The 24,899-nt window shown below is 44.5% G+C and overlaps 2 protein-coding genes across 4 annotated transcripts in view; one reads left to right on the top strand and one right to left on the bottom strand.

Annotated features, from left to right (window-relative positions):
- Positions 1-10,210, bottom strand: part of LOC123367668 (UBX domain-containing protein 2A-like) — a 33,707-nt gene extending 23,497 nt beyond the window's left edge. Inside the window, exons 1-2 of one of the 3 annotated variants that reach the window (XM_045012038.1) lie at positions 10,128-10,210; positions 1,938-1,991 (exon numbers count right to left, since the gene is read on the bottom strand). In XM_045012038.1, the coding sequence (XP_044867973.1) occupies positions 1,938-1,978 (41 nt within the window). In that variant the 5' untranslated portion in view covers positions 1,979-1,991; positions 10,128-10,210. The other 2 variants (XM_045012037.1, XM_045012036.1) reach the window with 2 other exon arrangements.
- A 13,925-nt stretch (positions 10,211-24,135) lies between these two features.
- The window catches only part of LOC123366004 (ATPase family AAA domain-containing protein 2B-like), a 43,714-nt gene continuing 42,950 nt past the window's right edge, over positions 24,136-24,899 (top strand). The window contains exon 1 of the mRNA XM_045009059.1: positions 24,136-24,282. Within this exon, the coding sequence (XP_044864994.1) occupies positions 24,136-24,282 (147 nt within the window). The remainder of the gene's footprint in view (positions 24,283-24,899) is intronic.

Here is a 24,899-nt window from a genome sequence, read left to right as displayed (position 1 = left end):
TTTATACAAATAGAATGACCACACTCGGTAGATTATAAGCTTTGTAATGATACCTTACAAGAGATCTTTTGCATGAAGCATATTCCAGTTACATTATATTCATATTATTTTATGAAAATATGCTAGAGTGCAACATCACATTCTTTTCATGAAAAGGCTCAGCCTATAGCAGATTCACATTATGCCATTCTTCTGACGTACAAAGGGAATTAAATTCATCCATACTGAAGCTTCTAAATTTGGAATCCAACTCTGTGAGAGGATGTGTTTTCTTCCTGTTACTACAGCAAGTCAGAAAACTTGCATGTCAGAGTCAACCCTGCCACTAAGAAAAACATTTGCTGTTGTCTGAGTTAGCTTTCACTGAGCCACTTCTGCAAAAATACATGCATCTTCAGAGATAAAATTCAAAAGTCACTTACAAAACAAAAGATGTCTCTATATCAGTTATTCTCATATTTAATTTTCTGGTTATTTGCCCTTCACCCTCAGATCCCTAAAATCTTCGTGACATTTGTGGTCTTTAGCACTACAATTGATAAACCTGGGTATAGCTGTCTCCCAGTGCTACTCTAGCCTACTGGAAGCCTATATAACAGAAGGCTTTGATATTTTGGAAATGAGCCTGGTGCGAAAGCCTACAAAACATTTTACTATTAAGTACAAATTTCCACCCACAGTGCTACGTACACAGTGTAAAGAAACAGAGTCCTCTTTACTATGTTACCTTTTCATTGACTAGAAACTAGATAGTTCATTCAGAATGATTGACTACTTCTTAGTTTAAGTTCTCAGACAGGATTATGCAGTATTTGACTTCTACGATAAGCATTACTGAGGAGCTCACACAAGTTTATTTAATTTAGCACTTCAAGAAGTATTTCAAACAGTTCAAATAATCCCAACTCTTATACTAAAGAAAACTGAATATATTTTTCCTAAATTGGGACTTCATGTTGGAATGAATGTTCATGAAAAAGTATTGTTCATTTGAATGGCTCAGTATATTAATTAGGTCTGTTTGTATTAACAAGAATCTTCATTGCAGAGTTTGCAGTATGACCAATTTTAGCATAAAAATGTTAGACACAAGATCAACATTTTTAAACGAAGTAAAACAATCTTACTGGTTTAGTGACATCAAGAAAAAGTTAACAATTCCCACCCCCAATCCCTATTTTCACTACATCATTACGATGAATTGTCCCTCTCGCCCCTCCCACAAAAGATCAGATGAACTATTAGCATTTATTAAGGCATTTACAGTGTTTTTCCTTAAGACCTTATGCTTTAATAGGCATAAAAACTAGACATCTTCACATATAATGTAAAGGCTTCCAGTGGGTCAAAGTAGAAAGGCAGACAGATTTATGATTTTACTTGTAAGCATAAATGTTCATGCAGCCACTTGGAAAGCTTCCACCCCTATAATTTGTGATTGCAGTTATATGAGAAGTGTTCTGCAAAAGCAATTTCCCTCTTCTAAAAAAAAACTAAAATGTATGTGGAGCAGATGGACAAAGTGAACACAGATCCTCAACACAGTGCTTTTGTTTTTAATTGCAAGTGTTCCTCAGTGCTTTATAATAAAAAGAACTCAGTGATGTGGGATAATAGGAGCAGAAACATTTGCTCTAGCCAGCCGTTAGTTATGGCAGCTTTGTACTTCAAGAGGCAGTGAGAAACAAATCAACAAGAGATGTACTAGCCTAACAAAAAGATTCATAAAATGTCACGGGATTCTATTTCAACTTTCATTCCTGAAGGCAGGAGCCAAATAAAACATGTGCATATCAAACCATAGTCACTAAATCAATAATATTTTTTTCATAAAAGCTACAGAAGGTTTGCTTTATTATTAATTAATAATATGTTGAATTAATAAAGAGATGGTACACGACAGGACAGAACTATACAAAGAAAAAATAAGCACCTACCATTCTTCTTTTAAAGTTTCAATTTTGTCTACATCTTTCATGCTGGTGCTTCCCCTAAATCATGAAAAGAAATTTTTTAAGAAACAGGCAAAATTATTAACACATTTAGCACACTTTTGAAGGCTATAAATTGTTTACAGTTTCTCTATGGTTAAAAGAGATTCTGTGTCGATACTTCACATAAGAAGATTTCAGATTCCTTAGTCTCCAGCTGGTTCTTTGCTTTTCCTGTGGCTTTTAATTTGGTCATGAATATTCATAGCACCCTTTTCAGCTTCAAACATTAGAAGGAGGAAGATTGGGTTATTACATTTTCTCAATGCACTCAATTCCCCTCCTCCCCCGGAAAAAAACAACGTGGATGCAAAAATATCCCCTCATTCTTATGCTAATTTAGAAAACAAGTCATCCTCATTTTCACATATTTAGTTGAAACTTGTCTTTCAGATTTTGACAGCAGCGCGCCCTCAGACGGTTGCAGAAAAACATAATGTTGTCGCAGGCATCCTTTGTAACTGTTTATTGCCATCAACGACCTTCAATTTAACAATGTGTATAAGCAAAAGATGCAGTGTCTCATAGACTTTAAGGTCAGAAGGGACCATTATGATCATCTGGTCTGACCTCCTGCACAACGCAGGCCACACAATCTCACCCATCCACTTCTATAACAAACCCCTAACCTATGTCTGAGTTATTGAAGTCCTCAAATTAAGGCTTCCCTGTTCTCCAATAAATTGGTGCAGTGTCCCAGAAACTGGCTACATCAAGTCATGATTCTTGTTGTATATGTGGCAAGAGACTAAATCCTGTATTTTCAAGCACTAAATATACAACAGGATTAGTGTGCTGAGTCAGCAGGACTGAAAAGTACCATATTGTTCTTGTGCTATCTCCTGGTCTCTCCACAAAGAGAGATATTAAGCCACAAAAACAAAATAAAAACTAAAGCTCTGACATGCCAATAGTAGCAGAAAAATTCCTAGCAAGGTTGGAACCACATTTAAGGGCCTGATCCTGCAAAGTGCTGGACACCACCTTGTTGAAAGGCCTCACCACCTTGCAGGATCAGGTTCCAAAGCACCACACTGTGCATAGGTATTTCGGAATAGAGAACAGTTAACACCACTCCCAATACTTCCCAAACAGCCAGGCAAAACCAGGAAGAGTTAGGATCAGTGTTCCTCCCCTAACTTACACTTCTTTTGGGGGCTTATTAGATAGTAAGAGAATAAAAACCAATCTTGGCCAAAAATACATAATCTTATTTACTTAGCCAAATAAATATTTATGCTAAACAGGATATTAATTTTCTCATCTTTACATATAAAACCCCTAAAAACAACAAAGAAGTTTATAACAGTAATGCAGATACACCCTAAAAAATATCAATACTACTATAATAAGTTTCTAAATGTATTTACTCTTTTCTTTAACTGGTTAGAGTATGCAATATTTCTTGTATCGGTCAAAAGACTACAGTTAGTGTCCCTCTAACACCGCATATAAAATGTCCTTGCTCCATTTTACAGTGCTGTAATAGTACATATATTAGCAAAGCCACGCTTTTATATAAAGGTTTGTTTACATATTTGACCTACCTAAAAAAAAATCTGCATTTTTTAAATATTTGCATTATTAAAAACAAGGTAAATTTACTTCTATAAATATTCAACTTGAAGTTGAATATGTATAGAATATTCATATATTCAATATTCAAGTCTAGAACCCATGTAATTTTACAGTAATGAAAAAATGAAGTTAAAATGTAATCAGAATTATTATAAAACACATGACAGGCAGAAGCAAGTCTTCAAAACTAAGTTTTTACTCTACTAAAGAGGCAGTACACAAACTTATCCAGCTGCGAAAGACACAGAGTGGGCACATAGAGCTGCTGAGGAAGGGTCACACAGACCTGGGTTCAGAAGGGCTAGTGGGGGAGAGATAGACTGGGGCAGGGGCACAGGAGCTAGCTGGTGACAGCATTGAGCCATTGGCTCAATGGGAATGGGGGTGCAGGGCATGAGGATGGGAGAGGCAGGGTAGGAGCAGAGAGCCACCTGGGGATGGAGCGTGGCTGAGTGGGGGCAGGGCCACATGGGGATGGGAGAGGATAGGTGGCTGGGGGGGGCAGGGACACATAGGAACAGGGGAGGACGGGGTAGCTGAGTGTGGGTGCAAAGATACACGGGGACAGGCAAATGTTCCTTGATTGAATGGAGAGGCTAGGGGTCAGCCAGGTCTGCATGGGCCAGGCTTCCCAGGTCTGCATGGGCCAGGCTTCCCAATTCCCTAACAATCCCTCCCCACCCAAAAAAAATGTTCCATAATTCTCCCGCCCACACCCAACAACCCTCTCCAGGTTCATTCCCAGGCTCCTTCCCAGCAATTACTTCCATCTTCCTCAGCTCCTCCGTTAGCCCTGATTCCACAAAGCCTCTTCACTGCTTCTGAGGGGTGTGGGAAATCTGTTTCTGTATTGTAGTTTAAATGAATTATTACTCAAAGTCCTCTATTAATATGCCTAGTAAGGAATCTATTTGTCAAAGAACATTTACTGAATCTTTTTTGTTGTCTTTATGGTTACAGACATACTTGCTGACAGGTATTTTGAAATAAACTACCAAAAGAATTGAAACTGGTGTGATTATATTGTGTTATTTTGACAAATAAAATATGCAGAATTTTAAAATAATATGCACAGAATTCATTTTTTTGGCACAGAATTCCCCCGGGAGCATACTAAAGACAAATCAATCCAATTCACACAAATAATTTCACTCAGAGTCAAACTTTTGTTGGACATTTCTAGCTATCACTCAAAACTATATACTATAAATTTACCTTTAGTTTCACAAAAATGTGCACTTACACTTTAAAAACTTTTCAGCCATCAAAACATGCACATCTGTGTAATCATACCTGTAAGTCATATCTTTCCTTCCTCATCCTGTTTCCTCGTGTACATTACATTCTCACATGTCTCTCAAGTCCATCATTTAGACTCCAACCATGAGACTGAGGCCTCAAACTATAAATTCGTTGGAACATGGACCTGTCATATGCATTCTTGTGGGTACAAAATTTCTAATAAAAACTGTTTCTCAGTTATAACTGTTAACCTCCCACAAATTAAGTTTCAAGTGAGGAAAACAGTTAGATCCAACCTCACTGCTTCTCTTGTTTCAAAGGACAGCTACATTAGCACACCCATATTTGGAGTGCAGGGAGTAGATACACTGAATTCCCCCCCCCCCCCCCCCCCCCCGTTAGGAGGAGGAAGTGACAGAGCCATGAGAGGAAGAGCCTACTACAGATATTAAAATGGATTATAAATACTTTGGAACAGGGACTAATCATTTACTATTTGTATTATCATAGCACTTAGAACCCTAGTCATGGACGAGGACCTCATTGTGCTAGGTACTGTACAAACACAGATAAGACCATCCCCGACCCAAAGAGTACAAGGAAACAGACAAGTGCCTTATTCCCTCCCCCCTTTAAAAAAAATAAAAAAACCCACACACTACCAGAAAATATTTTCAGTTTTTGTTTTTCCCCACTCCATTCTTGCCCAAGGAGAATATTTTTGTTTTCTAAAACAGAAATGTTGATGATTTAAAAAAAAAAACCCCACACCACCAAGTCTCAACCAAAACTGTTATCTTCCACACCTTCATTACGGTCAAGAAGTCACTGTGCTGAAGAGTTTTGATCAGCTCCAGTTAAAGTGACATTAAGCAATATCATAAGCCATAAATTATCCAAATATACAGCAAGCTACCCTAACCTTTGAGCATATAAACCTATAATCTTAACAAGATCACATACCCACTATCTGAACTGTCAAATGCAAAAAGGATAAAATTCCAGACTCCTTAAATGCATGTTGCCATCCATTTGGGTGATGTGGCAGCCATGCAAACCTCCAATGTACTGCATCCACTGCCAGGACCTTGCCCTAACTCAAAGCAGACTTGTTTTCTGCAATAACTGACAACCACAGCTCTGCCAGACTCTTTTTAATGACCGATTTGTAGTGTCCTATTGACATTTAGCAAAGCTACGCCTGGTATACCACCCAGCACTCACTTCGAGAGAATGCAAGTAACAGCACAGGAAATATTATCAGGCTTGCGTACGCTGCCTTATTTTATTTCCAACTACTCAGGTCTCCAAGAATAACCGACGACGCCACCTTACCATGCAGAGCAACAAAGCCAAGGGGAAGGAAGGACAGACCTGTTCATCACATGCTCTGACACGCCACAATCACACACACTTTCAAAGCAGAAGGGCGGTCAGTTAAATAATCCCTGAGGCGGGGGCCGGGTGTCAATGAGCAGCAAGAAACAAGACACCACGCTGGTGTTATATCCGAGACCCTAGGTCTCTCCCTGGCTTGGGGCTGCACCGCTTTCTAACGCTCACACTTGCAAGGAGGGAAGGATTTTGCTCTGTGCGCGTCGCTGAGATTCAGCTGCAAAACTCCCAGGGCTCTCCCCGCCCCTCTCTCCTGCCGGCAGGAGGTCCCCGCCTTTGCGAGGCTGCCCCCGTAGGGGCAGACACTGCAAACTCGACACAAAGTGCAGTTACGTTTCCCAGCAGGCAAAACTCACGGTGCCCATTCAATCCCCCTCCCCCGGCGGCACCTGCACACACCTCCGGGCCATAGGCGCCGACTTATATGGGGCTCTGGGGCTTTAGCCCCATGAATAAATCCCAAGCAGGGGCTCTGCCCCACCAATGTTTTTTCTCCCCTGCTTGGAGCGCCCCCCCGCCGCTGCCGCCGCCGCCAGGGCTGCCCAGAGCCCTTTAAATCCCAGCCGCGGCTGGGAATCAGAGGGCTCTGGGCTGCCTGCTGCAGCGGGAAGCCCAGAGCCCTCTGATTCCCGGCTGCGGCTGGGATTTAAAAGGCTCTGGGCTCCCCGCGGTTGCAGGCAGCCCAGAGCCCTTTAAATCCCAGCAGCGGCTGAGATTTAAAAGGCTCTGGGCTCCCCGCGGTTGCAGGCAGCCCAGAGCCCTCTGATTCCCGGCGGCGGCTGGGATTTAAAAGGCTCTGGGCTGCCCGCCGCAGCAGACAGCCCAGAGCCCTCTGATTCCCGGCCGCGGCTGGGATTTAAAGGGCTCTGGGCTGCCTGCAACCGCGGGGAGCGCAGAGCCTTTTAAATCCCAGCCGCGGCTGGGATTTAAAGGGCTCTGGGCTGCCTGCAAACGCGGGGAGCGCAGAGCCTATGCAATCCCAGCCGCGGCTGGGATTTAAAGGGCTCTGGGCTGCCTGCAAACGCGGGGAGCCCAGACCCCTTTAAATCCCCGCCGCGGCCGGGAATCAGTGGGCTCTGGGCTTCCCGCTGCAGCAGGCAGCCCAGAGCCCTCTGATTCCCGGCCGCGGCTGGGATTTAAAGGGCTCGGGGCTGCCTGCACACGCGGGGAGCGCAGAGCCTTTTAAATCCCAGCCGCGGCTGGGATTTAAAGGGCTCTGGGCTGCCTGCAAACGCGGGGAGCCCAGAGCCTTTTAAATCTCAGCCGCGGCTGGGATTTAAAGGGCTCTGGGCTGCCTGCAAACGCGGGGAGCCCAGAGCCCTTTAAATCCCAGCCGCGGCCGGGAATCAGAGGGCTCTGGGCTGTCTGCTGCGGCGGGCAGCCCAGAGCCTTTTAAATCCCAGCCGCGGCCGGGAATCAGCGGGCTCTGGGCTTCCCGCTGCAGCAGGCAGCCCAGAGCCCTCTGATTCCCGGCCGCGGCTGGGATTTAAAGGGCTCTGGGCTGCCTGCAAACGCGGGGAGCGCAGAGCCTTTTAAATCCCAGCCGCGGCTGGGATTTAAAGGGCTCTGGGCTGCCTGCAAACGCGGGGAGCGCAGAGCCTTTTAAATCCCAGCCCCGGCTGGGATTTAAAGGGCTCTGGGCTGCCTGCAAACGCGGGGAGCGCAGAGCCTTTTAAATCTCAGCCGCGGCCGGGAATCAGAGGGCTCTGGGCTTCCCGCTGCAGCAGGCAGCCCAGAGCCCTCTGATTCCCGGCCGCGGCTGGGATTTACCGGGCTCGGGGCTGCCTGCAACCGCGGGGAGCCCAGAGCCTTTTAAATCCGAGCCGCGGCCGGGAATCAGAGGGCTCTGGGCTCCCCGCCGCGGCGGGCAGCCCAGAGCCTTTTAAATCCCAGCCGCGGCCGGGAATCAGAGGGCTCTGGGCTGCCTGCTGCGGCGGGGAGCCCAGAGCCCTCTGATTCCCGGCCGCGGCTGGGATTTTAAAAGCTCTGTGCTCCCCGCGGGTGCAGGCAGCCCAGAGCCCTTTAAATCCCAGCAGCGGCTGAGATTTAAAGGGTTCTGGGCTCCCCGCCGCAGCGGGCAGCCCAGAGCCCTCTGATTCCCGCCGCTGGGATTCAAAGGGCTCTGGGATCCCCGCGGCTGCCAGCAGCCCAGAGCCCTTTGAATCCCAGCCTCTGTCCGCTGATTGCCCCCTCCCCAGACCCCTGCCCCAACTGCCCCCCAGAACCTCCACCCCCTATCTAAGCCCCACTGGTCCTTGTTCCCCAATTACCCCCTCCCGAGACCCCTGCCCCTAACTGCCCCTTGGGACCTCAGCCCCTATCTAAGCCTCCCTTCTCCTTGTCCCCAACTGCCCCCTCCTGAGACCCCACCCAACTTCCCCCCCGCAGGACCGCACCCCTACCTGTCCCCTGATAAACCTCTTAGACTCCCATGCCTATCCAATTGCTGCCTGTCCCCTGACTGCCCCTTCGAACCTCTGCCCCATCCAACTCCCCCTGCTCCTTGTCCCTTGACTGCCCCCCGGAACTCCCTACCTCTTCTCCAACCCCCAAACCGCTTACTGTGCCACTCAGACCAGCGTATCTGGCTCCATGCAGCTCCAGACAGTTGCTGCCATGCTCCCCCATGGAGCCCACAGCCCTCTCCCACCCCCAGCACCTGCCTTCCAGATTTGAACACCTCAAAATTCAGGAGTGCTCAAGCTCGGTTTGGGCAGCTTTTACTTCATTTCTCCCAAATCAGTTTCCCCTGCAAGGTGCCAACTGAAGGTGTTGGAGAACAGAGAGATCAGGTGGCCTCCTAATGCCTGGAAAAGAGACAAAGGCCGGAGGAGGGAGTGTCAGTGCCTGTGCGGACTTCTGGGAAGTGCACGGTGTGGAAGGGGATGCTGTGATGCTTTGGAACATCTCCATACAAAGCCAGTCAGGACTCTGGGGGAGCCTCCTCTCTTGGAGCATACTGTCTCCAGGGCAAGAAGCTTACACCTTCCTGGGTCTGACCTCGGAGCATTCAGCATGCCCTTCCACGTCATGCACTTTCCAAAGTGAGTCTGCCCAGGCTGGTCCTGGGGCAACCAGAGGTCGCTGCACCCCAACTCTGCAGTCAGATGTGACTCTCAGCCAGACAGTAAAACAGAAGGTTTATTAGATGACGGGAACACAGTTTAAACAGAGCTTGTTGGTACAGAAAACAGAACCCCTCTGTCAGGTCCATCTTGGGGGGTGGGGAGCCCAGAACCAAGTTCTGGGTCTCTCCCAATTTCCCCAGCCAGCTCCAAACTGACACTCCCTCCTCTGGCCTCTGTGTCTCTTCTGGACAAGGAGGCCACCTGATCTCTTTGTCCCCAACACCTTCAGTTGGCATCTTGCAGGGGAAACTGAGGCACCCACACAGTATTCAGAGAAAATATTAAGAACATTCCCACTTCATCACAACAGATGCAACAAAATATAATACCGTATATTGAAGTAGGCAAGTGCTGCTTCTGACTTTCCACTTTTAATTGACCCTTGTAATCTTGTGGCGCTGACGCGTTGTAGCTTCATTTTATATCGGCTTACAGGGCGGGAGCGGGGGGGCACCACCATTTTGGGCCCCACCAAAAATTATACAAACCTGCCGCCTATGCTCCGGGCAGGGATTACCGCCCCTCCAGCCCAGCCCAGCCCAGCCCGCCGTTCCAGCCTGCGCCGCACCGAAGCCAGCAGCTCACCCCTGTGTAGCGCAGCCGCTACCCCGCTCCGCCCGCGCTCACCTGGCGCCGCCGCAGCCCGCAGGGCGGGCGCTACAATGTATCAAACCCCCGCGTTCCACACACGCTCCCGCCGGCCCAGCCAGCAGGGCCGGGGCGCCCCCTTCCTTCCGCCCACTCGGGGGCGGGGCCGAGAGGAGCAGGGGCGGGGCCCGCAGAGCCCGCTTACCTCACGTGACCTGCTCTTTGTCCTCCACGGGGCTAGAGCTGCAGCAGCTGTGGAGCAGTCCCGGCCTTGGCCCTATTGGTTGGGTTCCGGGAGGAGGGCAGGCGCGGGGCTGGGACGCAACCCTGAGGCTGTTTTTGTTCCTCGTCTGCAGTATTATCTTAGTATGGGGTTACTGGAGGCCTCTGATTAATCCCTACGTGGGGCATACAGAAAGGGGTTGTGAGACTTAATTCCTGATTATAAAGCACTCGGATCCCCTGGAATATATCATTTACACACATATAGCAAGCACTTGCACCCTCAAGCACTACTGAGCTGCAACCAGGACTTGCTGGAACTCCTTGGGTTTAAGTGGTTTCCATTAATATATTTTTATATTAATAATACATTAATGGAATAATGAATATATTCCATTAATATATTTTTACAGGGTTTACAGTTTTGTTCAATGGCTCTCAGCACTCACACTATAAAAATTGCTCCAACGCCATTGCTGCAACTGAATAGAAAGCAAGCAACCCCCAGTGCAGGATGAGAGAAGAGGGAAACTACAGCAAAGTGCATGGGAAAAAAAGGCACTTATAAAAATAGTAATCATGCACACTGTGGAAGAATTCACAGTCAGGTGCCTGTCCTTGTCCTGAAAAGATATTGAACCTTATTTTTTTAAATCTCTGTCTGAAAGACTCCACTACATGATAGATAAAACCTAGTTTATTTACTGTGGAGGGAGAAATTATTTCCTCTAGATTTGAACCTACAGTTTTCAGAAGTCATCATTATACAAGATATGTAATGAAGTAATTTAAAAATCAGGTGTCAAGTGTCACAGGACCTGTCTGTACTGGAGATAGTTATACCAGTGTAGCCACACTTGTGAAAATCCCACTATTTCAAACCTAAATAAACTGCTGCCTATCTACTAGGGAGGTGTGCACCACTGTAGCACTGTGGAAAACACCAACAGGTACAAATATCTAGGAAAGAGCTCTGCACAGACACAGAAGGCTGCCGATGTGGAGTTTATTACAGATCTAGAATTATGCAGAATGAATTATATCACAATTTTATGCAAATCATTTATCTTCCTTTTTCAAATGTTCTCCTGGTGAGGCCAATATATTTTGTTATAAATGGATCTCTGAAAATCAAATACGAGAGGCTGATGATGCACAGCCAGCTTTACTTCCTTCTGTTGCAACAGCTATTAATATCCAGTTATCTGAACATGAGTAGGCAAAACATACATGAAGGTACATTCAGAGACAGGTTAGTAATGGATAAACATTGTCTTACTCAAAACACTGTATCCAACAATACTGCAACACAGTGGGAGTATTTGTCACAGCTATGTAAGGGACTACAAGGGAGCTGCATCCAATTCTCGGTCTTTCTGAATTTTTATTGGGCAAAGGCTGGAACTGCAGTAGAAGCAGCACTCTGAACTCTTTGGGGAATAGCATGCCTCTCATTTTGCTTGAGGGACCAATTAAGAACCAGTGTGGACATACTGTATTCCAAAAGGAGTTCTGTCTGGGCTTTGTGCAAAGTACAAAAGAACTGTATGGTGGTTGCAAACTAGTGGCTCAAGGTTGCAGAGGGGATGCAAAAAGGAGAATGGGATGGGATATTCAGAGATCCAATAGGCATTTAGAGGAGTCTTCCTTCTTTATACCATGCAGTGTGACCTGAATGCTGTATCTTGCTACTTCAAGAACTCAAACTCAGTTAGAAGCTGATATTATAAACTAACCAAAACAAAAAAAACAAAAAAAACACAACGGGGAGCCAGTGACTAAAAGCACATGCAGAGTTGACTGATAGCAGCAGTTGTCACAAGATTTGCACTCACTCCTGCATGCACGTTTGAACAAGGGGTTTTAATAATCAGTGATACACTGTAAAACACTTAAAGTTAACCTAAATTAAACACAGCCAAAACTTGCCAATTCAAACTAATTAACAGGAGACCCATTGTGAATTAGTGAGTGTGAGCAAAGATGATTTAAAAAACAAATATAGTACTTAATTGAATGTACTTTGTTCATTTAGGGCCTGATTATGAACTCCCTTATGTTGACTAGTACCTTATTCTGCAAGTAGCCCCACTGAAATAAAGTTTATTCACAGAATAAGGTACCATGCAGTGTAAGTAAGAAGAGCAGAATCTTTAATTCAGTAGTTGTAATTTACACTTAACTGTATTGTGATACATCATAATGTACAAAATGTTCTGGAAGATAGTTTGTAAAAACAATTAAGCTTTCCAAAATGGGATGAAGGGCTTGACTACCAGTGATTTAGTACCTGGTAAGGCAGGGTGTGAATCTACAATGTGGACCCTCCTACTGCAGCTTTGATGTTTGAAATGGGAATTCACCAAAGCACCCTAAATCACCTGGTCCTATTAGTATCCAGGAAGTGGGCGGGCAAAGCCCGCCCACTGCTAAAGGACCTCCCCCCAGCCTAAGGGGAGGATCCACAGGTCCGGAACACTAACTAAGTACGTGGGACATTTTATCACCTGGTAGTAGGGTCTACACAGTGTCTTGTTATCGTGTGGCAAGATAGCGTACTGTAGATTTACTCCCTGGCTTGCCGTGCACTAGCTGGTTGTGTAGACAGGGCCCTCATTACAGCTGTCTGCTTACAAATCTGTATTGAGAATAGGGGCGAGATGGCCATTTTTGTGTGTGCAAATTATAAAATCAGCCAAGTCTCAAAGTATGAATTAATGAGGCTCTACTGTACTTTTTAAAGTTTTTAATCTGCATTGAGATGCTTGGATGAGGGCACTAGATTAGTACAAGTGTTATTATTTTATCATGTTAAAGACATTTATATCACATATCTCACTAATATGTTGGTACTTTTTACAAAAGTTAAAGAACTAGCAAAATTTTTTACAAAACTGTCCAAATCTTAGACGCTTCTGCTGTGATGCAGCTAGACTGTCCTCCCGGTGGGCTTGAGCCTGCAAAGTGCTGAGCACTCTGGCCCCAGTTCAGCAAAACACTTAGGCTTTACTTTAACTTAACACAGAAGTGCTTTACTTGAATTTTGGAGCTCATACCAGTTCTGCAAAGGTATGGAGAACCAAAGTGGGCATGAAAGGAATCATGAGACGTACCTGCAACAATGGTGTTGAGTCCTGAACTGCAGTCACATAGTTGATTTGGAAAATTGATACTAAAGTATGGCTATAAATAATAATGCAGCTGGCGGCATTTTGCTCCACCACTGGCCTTCCTGAATGGGAAGTAGTGTTCCAATTAATTCAATGTCTGTTTTAGCCCCCTAGTAGTTCTCCTAACATACCTTCCACTGCAGGATCAAAACTATTGAAAAAGCATGTGGGGCAGGAGGGACCCAAGCAAAAGAGATCTTTTCAGCTCCTCTATAACGTAAAAAAAATAAGAAAAAATATTGCCAAGTTAAAAGTGTGGTCATGATCAAGACCTCACTAAAACACCCTTCATGCATTTCATGCAACTTATTTTCTGGTAAGAACTACATGAACTGCACAAGAGTAAATGGTCCTTTCCTTACTGTGTGATAAGTGATAAGAGCAAACGGCCTACAATGAGTTCACTGAAAAAACTCTAACAGGGTATTCACAACATGAATGCAACCATCTCTGCCCTTTTGTCATGAGGGATCAGAAGCTCTGGTGTGGAAAACAATAACAATCCCTGAGCTTGTTTTATGATGTAGGAGTGAATCTGGGCATTGACAAACTAAAGCATTGTTTGAGCTGTCACCACCCATCTCATCAAAGGAAAACAGAAGAAGCCGTGCACAGCAGCATATTTAAAAACAAACAGAAAATGAGTTGCAAGGGGTATTCTCTTTTTTTTAATGGTAAATTAAACAAAATTAAGCCAGACCAGAGGGAAAAAATAATTACACAGTTAAATGCCAACACATCAGATGTATTGCTTGACCCTAACAACTTGAGAGAGAAACCTTTGAAGTAATGTATGCATATGCAGATTGTCATGACAGAATGTATGGAAAATGAGATTCTAGCAAAAACATATGGGAGCATATTCCACAGGCAGTCCACACTCAGTTTTCCCATTGACAAAAATGTTTTTGTCACTTTTTCTGTGTTCCCTTTTCTGTGGGATGCTTGCTCTGTGGCAAGAATCTCCTCAAGATGTCCTGTCCTCAGATCTTACAAATTAAGGTTTAGGGATAAACCAGTAGTTGGATTATTATGCTTTACATAGGACCTTAAATTAATAACACTTTACAAAATTAGTAAAGACATGATCTCTGTCCCAAAGAGCTTAGAAGCTAAAGGTCTACTCTTGAGAGGTCTGAGCACCTATGTGTGAAGTGCTGACTGCTCTCAAATTACACTGACTTCAGGACAGGGAAGTGCTCAATATTTTGAAGGACTGGGTCCTATTTTAGGCTTAGTCTTCACTAAAAAGTTTTGCCAGCATAGCTAGGCTGGATAGCAGTATGAAAAGATCACACCCCATAGTTGACCTACGTGTGTTGGCAAAACCCCTGGTGTAGATGCAACTATGTTGACAGAAGAATGCTTTTGTTGTCTTGGCTAATGTCTTTCAGGAAGGTGGCGTAGCTATGCTTCTGTTGGCTAATATTTCATCTTCGCTGGGGGTTCTGCTGGCATAGCTATGGCCTCAGATAAACACAGTGAATGATAATAGATAAAGGGAGGGGAAGAGAAAATGGTAACAACTAACACAGAAAAAAGGTCAAATTCAGAGGTGATGCAAATGATAGGAGACTGTTATGGAAAAAGGAGGTGCTCCTCTTGTGGTGTTGGTGAGAGAAATATTTGAAGATAAGGAAATTAAAAATCTAAAAAACTCTGTTAAAGTGGAATTAAGACTACAGATGTTCTGGTTTACTGGTGGCACCTTAAAGACTAATAGATTTATTTGGGCATAAGCTTTCATGGGTAAAAACCCCACTTCTTCAAATGCATGGAGTCATTTAAATGCATCTGAAGAAGTGGGTTTTTTACCCACGAAAGCTTATGCCCAAATAAATCTGTTAGTCTTTAACGTGCCATCAGACTCCTTGTTGTTTTTACTGGGTCTCTAGGTGCTCTGTAATAATAATTGTCACAGTAAAAGTAAGATGATTGACGGTTGCAATTGCTGCACGCCGTGAAAACAATATATAACACTAAATGTTAGTTAAAAACTCAATTTAAGGGATTTTTTGAGCTACAATAACTGGTATAAAGTGTGTCAGAGATGTCAATTAAATTAAAGCTTCTGAATGGTTTGTCTTAAATGTTATCTTTGTCTGTTTTTGAAATTTCCCTAGGGACTTTTATTAACAGGGTTAACTTCTATTCCAGTTTGAAGGGAATAGTACAGTGACATTTGGATCACAATTAAGAGTATCATAAATCATAGAATCATAGAACTGGAAGGGACCTTGAGAGGTCATCTAGTCCAGTCCCCTGCACTCATGGCAGGACTAAGTATTATCTAGACCATCCCTGACAGGTGTTTGTCCAACCTGCTCTTAAAAGTCCCTAATGATGGAGATTCTACAACTTCCCTAGGCAATTTATTCCAGTGCTTAACCAGTAGGAAGTTTTTCCTAATGTCCAAGCTAAACTGCCTTTGCTGCAATTTAAACCCAATTTAAGCCTATCCGCAGAGGTTAAGAAGAGCAATTTTTCTCCCTCCTCCTTGTAACAACTTTTTATGTACTTGAAAACTGTTATCATGTCCCTACTCAGTCTTCTCTTCTCCAGACTAAACAAACCCAAATTTTTTCAATCTTCCCTCATAGGTCATGTTTTCTAGACCTTGAATCATTTTTGTTGCTCTTCTCTGGACTTTCTCCAATTTGTCCACATCTTTCCTTAAATGTGACGCCCAGAACTGGACACAATACTCCAGTTGAGGCCTAATCAGGGCAGAGTAGAGTGGAAGAATTACTTCTCGTGTCTTGCTTACAATTCTCCTGCTAGTACATCCCAGAATCAGTTTGCTTTTTTTGGCAAGAGCGTTACACTGTTGACTCATATTTAGCTTGTGATCACCTATGACCCCCAGATCCCTTTCTGCAGTACTCCTTCCTAGGCAGTCATTTGCCATTTTGTATGTGTGCAACTCCTTGCTAAGTGGAGTACTTTGCATTTGTCCTGATTGAATTTCATCCTATTTACTTCAGACCATTTCTCCAGTTTGTCCAGATCATTTTGAATTTTAATCCTATCCTCCAAAGCACTTGCAACCCCTCTCAGCTTGGTATTGTTCACAAACTTTATAAGTGTACTCTCTATGCCATTATCTAAATCATTGATGAAGATATTGAACAGAACTGGACCCAGAACCGATCCCTGAGGGACCCCACTCGTTATGCCCTTCCAGCATGACTGTGAATAGGGTGACCAGACAGCAAATGTGAAAAATCAGGACACGGGGTGGAGGGTAATAGGAGCCTATATAAGAAAAAGACCCAAAAATCGGGACTGTCCCTATAAAATCGGAACATCTGGTCACCCTAACTGTGAAACACTGACAACTACTCTCTGGGAATAATTTTCCACCCAGTTATGTATGCATCTTATGGTAATTCCATCTAGGTTGCATTTCCCTAGTTTGTTTATGAGAAGGTCATGCAAGACAGTATCAGAAGCCTTACTAAAGTCAAGATATACCACATCTAGTGCTTCCACCCTATCCACAAGGCTTGTTACCCTGTCAAAGAAAGCTATCAGGTTGGTTTGACATGATTTGTTCTTGACAAATCCATGCTGACTGTTATTTATCACCTTATTATCTTCTAGGTGTTTGCAAATTGATTGCTTAATTATTTGCTCCATTATCTTTCCAGTATTCTAGGATGCATTTCATCAGTTTCTGGTGATTTGAAGACATCTAACTTGTCTAATTAATTTTTTACTTGTTCTTTCCCTATTTTAGACTCTGATCCTCACTATGTTAGACATCCAGTTGCCACCAACCTTTTTGATGAAATCCGAAACAAAGAAGTCATTAAGCACCTCTGCCATTTCCACATTTTCTGTTATTGTCTTTCCCCTCTCATTCAGTAACAGGCCTACTCTGTCCTTGGTCTTCCTCTTGCTTCTAATGTATTTGTCGAATGTTAGGATGCATCTGATCTTGTAACACCACCTTAGCTTCATAGAAAAAATGTTATTTTAAGTAATTGCCGCATGTGATATTAATCTCATTTTGAAATTGCGGGTACATGAGGTCATCACTAACATCTAAAGCCCTGCAGAGAGCCACATCCCCAACACTTGTTTCAAGTTGCAGTGATGTTATTTATTGTAGCAGAGAAAACCGCAACCTTATATTCTTGGCTGGTAAGGATGAATAGACTTCAAACTATTTCATTTTGAAATGTATTTATTTAAGAAAATTTAATCCACATATGCAGCCTAATCTGTGCTCTTTGATCAGATTGTAAACTGCTCATGGGAGGGACTGTGTCTTTTTATGTGTTTGTATAGTCCTCTGGGCACTGCCCCAAAGCACACTGGCTTGAGGTTTCTGAACTCTTATGCCAAGGGCACTTTTCTCCCAAGAGTGAGTATTTGTATGGGCAATTCTCAAAGGAGAATCAGTGTAATTTTAATGTACAGTAACTCCTTACTTAACGTTGTAGTTATGTTCTTGAAAAATGTTACTTTAAGTGAAATGATGTTAAGCAAATCCAATTTCCTCATAAGAATTAATGTAAGTGGGGGGGGTTAGGTTCCAGGGAAATTTTTTTCGCCAGACAAAAGACTATATTATATATATATATATACATACACACACACATATACACAGTATACGTTTTAAACAAACAATTTAATACTGTACACAGCAATGATGATTGTGAAGCTTGGTTGAGGTGGTGAAGTGAAGTCAGAAGGTGGAAGAGGGTGGGATATTTCCCAGGGAATGCCTTATTGATAAATAGGGTGACCAGATGTCCCGATTTTATAGGGATAGTCCCGATATTTGGGGCTTTGTCTTATATAGGCTCCTATTACCCCCACCCCTCCACCCCGTCCTGATTTTTCACACTTGCTGTCTGGTCACCCTACTGATAAATGATGAACTAGCACTCGGCTGAGCCCTCAAGGGTTAACACGTTGTTAATGTAGCCTCACACTCTACAAGGCAGCATGAATGGAGGGAAGGGAAACAGCATGGCAGAGAGAGACAGAGACACACACTGTGTGTGTGAGAGAGACAGGCATTTCCCCTTTAAGTACGCTGACCCCACTCTAAGTACACTGCCTTTTTAAGTAGATCAGCAAGTTCAGACAGCAGCTGCTGCCAGCAAGCTCCCTCCATCCTGAGCCCTGTCCTGCCCCCGCTCTTCTGTGGTGATAAGGTACAGGAGTGAGGGGAGGAGGACACCCTGACATTAGTACCCCTCTGCTTCCCCACCCCCCGCACAGCAAGCAGGAGGCTCCCAGGAGCAGCTCCAAGGCAGAGGGCAGGAGCAGGCAGTGGGGGGAGGGACAGCTGCACTGTCCTGCAATTGATAGCCTGCTTGGCAGCTGCCGCACAGAAAACTTAGGGTAGCTGATAAGGGGGGTGCCGGTCCACCCTGGTTCCAAGCCCCCACCAGCTAGTTCCAATGGGCTGCTCTTTCTCCAAGCAGTGGACAAAGCAGGCAGCTGCCAAACGACATTATAAGGGAGCAATGCACAACTTTAAACGAGCATGTTCTCTAATTGATCAGCAACTAACAGTGAAACAACGTTAAGCGGGACAACTTTATGTGAGGAGTTACTGTATTAAGATACTGTATTATGAGAAAAGGACTTCTAGCAAGTTTACAACAGTGAAATACCTCATGAACAATTTTTTCCCCAAGATTTTCAGCTAAAATCAAGATAAGTTGGCAGCATGACAAAGGAGAACACACAAGACACTATAAATAGATTCCTGAAAGATTATTTGGTTAGTATTTTTGGAATTTTCCAGTTTGTGAGAGATATTACAAAATCAACCTTGGTAATATTACCCAGGTTTGAAGCAAACATGAACACCGGATCAAACCCTGCGGTCCTTCTCCAGGCGAACTCCCCAATGAATTCCTGAGTAAGGAATGCAGGATTTTTCCACTTCTTGTAAGATGCACCTTACTTGTGTGTGCCTTTTAGGACTAGACTGTAAACACTGATAGGCTAGAACAAAATCTTCTGAATCCTTCCTGGACCAACCCAAACACAGCTGTACCATCCCTGCCTATCCTGGGCCGCTCTTTCATGTCCTCTACATTGTTAGGTCCCATAATTTTTCCCTTTTGATGGATGGATGGATTCTTTCAGTTGACTCCCTCTATGTGTTCCTCCAGCTGCCCAGTGGCACATCTGCTAGGGCAGATGCTCTGGCTTCATTCTTAGCACATGTCCCAGCTATTTGTGTCTTCTTTTCTGGATAACTTTGGAGAGAAGATCATGAACTCTCTGATTAATCTTGGCATGTCTATAAATTAAAGAAATGTAATTCCTAGTATTTTCTTGAAGCATTTGCTTTTGAAGGCATTTAGACACCTGTCTGCAAGACCAAATTATGAATCCTCAATTGACATGTTATTTCCACCTTAAAATATGGATGTGAAAATCTTTTACAATGTTTATACAGTACCCAACACAAGTACCTGATCTTGTTTTGACCTCCGCACCCTACTGTAATACAAATAAATAATAATCATTGTATTCTCTTTTCCTCTCCTCTTTCTTTATCTTCTTCTCTTTCTCTCAAAGAAAATTCAGCACTCTTTACTCATGCAAAGTTCCCACTGACTTCAGTGGAAGCTTTTCTTGAATGAGGAGTACTGAATAGGACCAGAATTGGTTGTTAAACCCTTCTGTTGTATTGTTATATAGTACTTGAAACAAACAATCTAAAAAGAGGGTGGCACCATATAAATTCCTACATTACGGGCATCACTTTAAATCCATTTCCCCAGGGCTTCACTTTTTATTGTTAAACAGCTCTTAAATCTAGACTCTTAGCATGTGTATTATAAAATGTTAGTCCTATGTTACTATGCCTTTTGTGCTAAAAAAAAAAATCAAACCTTGCAATTTGTGATCTGTTAATTTATTAGTTGAGTACTGAAAATGTGAATGGTATTCAAACTAAGATACAGAGAGTGGAAAGTCACATGCTGGCACCCCAATCAGAATATTAGCCATTCCTTATAGTAGGATCTGGAGAACAGGGAAACCTGAAAATAAATCACCTGCCAAAAGCAATCTGGGGAGAAAACATCCAACATGAAACATGCCTGTTCACCACCACTCTAACATAATGGGAATAAAACATTTAAGAATTAGATGTTGTAGGATGTAGGTTCAAAGCAGCGTGCAGGGATTTTTTTTAACTGCATCAGTCTCTTTAATACGAGTAGTCCCATTGGCTTCAAAAGACCTACTCCTCTGAGTACAGTTTGCAGGAATGAGATCAGAATATTTTTAAAAAATGGACAAGTACAAAAGATTAGTAAATCATAAAATAAAAGTGTAGCTTTTAAGAGAATTGTTTTACCTTTAAGGAGAATTGGACAGGAGCCCAACTACGGAGACAACTTGGACAACTATGAAGTTCATGTTATTTTTAAAAAGTCACCAGTAATTTTGGTGCTCATGAAATTGAGGGTGTTGGCTTGTGTCAGGCACGTTGCAAGCAGATGTTGTGCAAGTTTCCCTAAATAGCTCTGCCAATACACTGCAATCATAATCTGTAACATTCTGTGTAATTGTATTCTGGAGCTTTTCTTGATCATAGACTGCTTGTCCAGCCAAGATGTGTGATGTTTTTGTGAAGCATACAAAAAAAGCAGGAGGAGACCATTAAATGACTTTGCTTTTTGTTCCATCCAGAATTTGAACCCAGTATGTCCAAAGGTGAACTATTATTGAACTAATCCACTGCACTATTAAGACTGCAGTATAGTATGAGAAAAGTACATTATCTGCCATCAACTGTGATACTAGCTCCCCTCACCCAAATTATATTCTGGTCCAGTCCCCACCATACATTTAGTAGGGAACATTCCTCTCCTGTCCTGCAGCTCCTGCCACCTTTCATGAAGACTCAATATATATATGAAAAAGAAAGAAAATACAACAAAACTCAGCTTACTGATTCTCAAACGAAAATTTTTTAAAGGTCCGGTTTGGATTTAAACAATAGATAAGAGTGTGTTTGAGGTAAAGTTGCTAGACCAGACCTGAAAGTTCTGAAAATGGAAATCTCAAATGAGACAATCAGAATAATTTCCAATCCCCAGCACACATTATCACTTGATCAGATTTCTGTACCTGGTAAAAGTGCAAGCAAGATATAAAGTTTATTGTGATTTTTGGATGATATACAATAGTTAATTACTCAGATATATTTGAAACCTAACCCAGGGTAGGTAAGGGGATTGGAGAAAATAATCGTTATGTTTGAAAATCTGGGTAGAGCACTTTTTTTTTAAATATCTGACTGGTATGTCTTAATATTTTGTAATCTTTATTTTAAAACATGTCTTGCCACATGTTTTCAGAAGATTTTCTAACTGTGATATAAAGATGATGGGTACTATATAGAAACAGCAGAATCCCATCTACATATAAGCAGTTTTTCTCTTTGTTTTATATCTCGAATAATACTGCAATTTCAGCCTCAAAAGGATTTAAAAAATATTGATTAATACTTCCCAACAACAACTGTGTGCCATGTGATGGTGAATTTTAGTATCCTCATTTTATAGTTGGGGAAACAGAACACATTGAAGCAAATTGCCTAGTGGCACCAAACAAGTCAGTGTCGGAACTAGAATTAAACTCCAGAAGTTTGTTACTTACAATTCCGTGTTCACAACACCAACCATACTTCTTTCTTGAAGCCCTGGGTTTGTGACTGTGTCTGAACTGTGATAGCTATGTGTTCAATAGGAGGCAAAAAATAGTGGTGAGAGAGGAGGGAATCTAATTGCATATACCTCACATCAATGAAAAGGGATTAGACTGTATCCTATTAATAGTCTGTAAAACACTTTGGCCTCCAACATGTTATAGCAGATATTATTTTCTCCCCTCTCCAAGGAGATTATTGGGTCCAGTATAAATAAATAAATAAGATAAAAATTAGCATTCCAATACAGTACAATAAACATCAAACGTGGACTGAGGCTACCTGGCAAAAATTCCATAAACTTATCTGGGACTTTTACAACCAGCAAGACAAGTAGCCCATTTAATCTGAGGCTTGGTCTACACTAGAGAGGTAGGTTGACGTAAGGCAGCTTATGTCGACCTAATGCGGTAAGTGTCTACACTAAAATATCGCTCCCACTGATGTAGCTCACTCACTTCACCAACTTAATAACTCCAGCTCCACGAGATATGTAGCACTTAAATGGATGTAGTTAGGTCAACACAATGTCAGTTGCTGCCTTTCAGAAACGGTCCCACAATGCATTACACTGGCAGTTAACTTGATGCAAGCACTCCTGGTGAGGACGCGCACCGCTGACACATGGATTGTAGTGTGGAGATGTAAAACTGATTCAATTAGTGTGGTGGCTGTACATCCAGGTAACTTAGGCCAACTTAATTTTGTAGTGTACACTTGTTCTGACTATTGAGAGCATTTCTTAATAGTAGCAGCAAAGAATCCTGTGGCACCTTATAGACTAACAGACGTTTTGCAGCATGAGCTTTCGTGGGTGAATGCCACTGCTTGCATCTGAAGAAGTGGGTATTCACCCACAAAAGCTCATGCTGCAAAACGTCTGTTAGTCTATAAGGTGCCACAGGATTCTTTGCTGCTTCTACAGAACCAGACTAACACGGCTACCCCCCTGATACTTTCTTAATAGTGAAATTTATTAGACCGTGGCTTAGTTTCCACAGAAAGTGGTGAAAGTGCCATCCTTAGGAACATTTATTCACATAAATAGTCATTCCATTGACTTAAAATAAACTACTTGACTAAGTCAAGTTTTGCAAGTTTGGGTCTTTATACAGGAAGCACCACTCTCCTGGTTGAAATGCAGCCACCCTTTGGATAAGACATAGTAGTCTTTTAACAATACACAGCAATACTACACAAAAGTTCAAATCTCCTGCATGGCATTGTCACTTATTCTCTGTGCCTTGGTTCCTCATCTATAAAATAAGGATACTCCCTTTGTCTGTCTGTATTTAGACTGTAAGGTCTTACTTTGAGGCAAGGGCTCACTTATTTGTATGAACAACACCGAGAGCAGTCAGGGTCCTAATCTAGGTTTGGGTTTTTAGGTGCCACTGCACTACAAATAATGAAACGGCTGGATGGGGAGAGGCAGTATGATGATCAAGTGGCTAGGGCACTGGACTGGGACTCAGGGGACTTAAGGTATACATCCATGTACCTCAGTTTCCCCACTGGCACAATGGGGATGGTGCTACTGACCCTCTTTGTAAAGCACTTTGATAAGACCTAGGCTTTATTACTCTGGATTCCCCCAGCTGTCTGTGCAGCCTGCGTCTCAGGAAGCCGCGCTCAGGCTGTTCCGCACACCCCTGAAGAACAGGCAATGGCTGCAGCCAGACACCCTCCCTCCCTGGGGGGTGTGCAGGCAGCTAGACCGCCCCTCCCCCATCCTTGGGCGGCAGGCAGGCGCAGCCCCCGCCCTCAGGGGAGCTCGGGGCAGCAGGGCTGACTCTGAGCCAGACACTCCCCTTCCCCCCCGCGCCCCGCACGCAGAGCAGGACCCATAGAGCGCGCGGCGCCGGGCTAGAGAGTCCCCAGCAGGGGCCGCCGGGCTTGCGCAGCGCCCCCAAGCGGCAGCCCGCGGCTTGGCGGTGACCGAGCGGAGAAAGGGAGAGGGAGAGTAATGGCGGCCAGTTAGTGTCTGACTGAGCCGAGAAGACGGCGGCGAACTCGGCGCGCTCGGTGTGTCTCGCTGCCCGGCTGCCCCGCTCCCCGGGAGGAGGCGCCCCGCAGCCCTCCCTCCGCGGCGGCGGCGGCTCCCCGCGTCCGCCTTCGCCGGGGCCATGGTGAACACCAGGAAGAGCTCCCTGCGCCCCCTGGGCAAAGCGGCGGCCGCCGCGGCCGGAGCCGGCAGCCATTTCATCTCGTCCCGGACCCGCTCCTCCAAGAGAGGCACCAAGGCCGGGCTAGAGGAGGCGGCGGCGGCCCGGGTGAGGGAAGCGGCGGGCCGGAGAAGGGCTGGGAGGGCACCGCTGCTGCCTCTGTCGGGGCCGGGGGGGGCAGAGGCAGAGCTGGGCAGACGGGGAGGGGAGCACCGGCGCGGCTGTCTCTGCCCGGGGTGGGGGAGTGACTTGGAGCCGGCAGAGGGGCGGCAGGGGATCCGTCCACACTCGGCAGTGCGGGGCTGGGGCGGTAAGGACGAGGGGAGCTGGGATTTGCGGGGGGACGAGGGGTGCAGCTGGGCTGCCGGGCTGGGCTACTTTCGGGTGTGCTCAGCTGAGCTGGGGAGAGGGACGGCGGCTCCAGGGGTGAAGCAGGGGGCTGGAGGGCGGATTTGGGTGGCGGGAGCTTTGGGGGACAGGGGTTGTAGCCGTGGAGTGGTGGAAGACTTGGGGGCAGAGGGACAAAAGTTCTCGTGCCGCTGGCTAGCTACATCTGTGTGCGAGAGGGGAACAGACAGGCTGCTGCTGTGCCCGGCAGGGGATCCGGGAGGTAGGAGCGGAGCAAAGCTCCCTCTCTGGCTGCGCCTGGGACTGCACTGGAGGGACAACAAGAAACAAAAGTTGGGAGCTGCGGCTCCAGTAGCTTACAGAATAGTGGCCTCAAC

The sequence above is a fragment of the Mauremys mutica genome, chromosome 3 (assembly GCF_020497125.1).
Source record: "Mauremys mutica isolate MM-2020 ecotype Southern chromosome 3, ASM2049712v1, whole genome shotgun sequence".
NCBI lineage: Eukaryota > Metazoa > Chordata > Testudines > Geoemydidae > Mauremys > Mauremys mutica.
The sequence above is the reverse complement of the archived record's forward strand: the minus strand, read 5'-3'. Positions and strand labels throughout refer to the sequence as shown.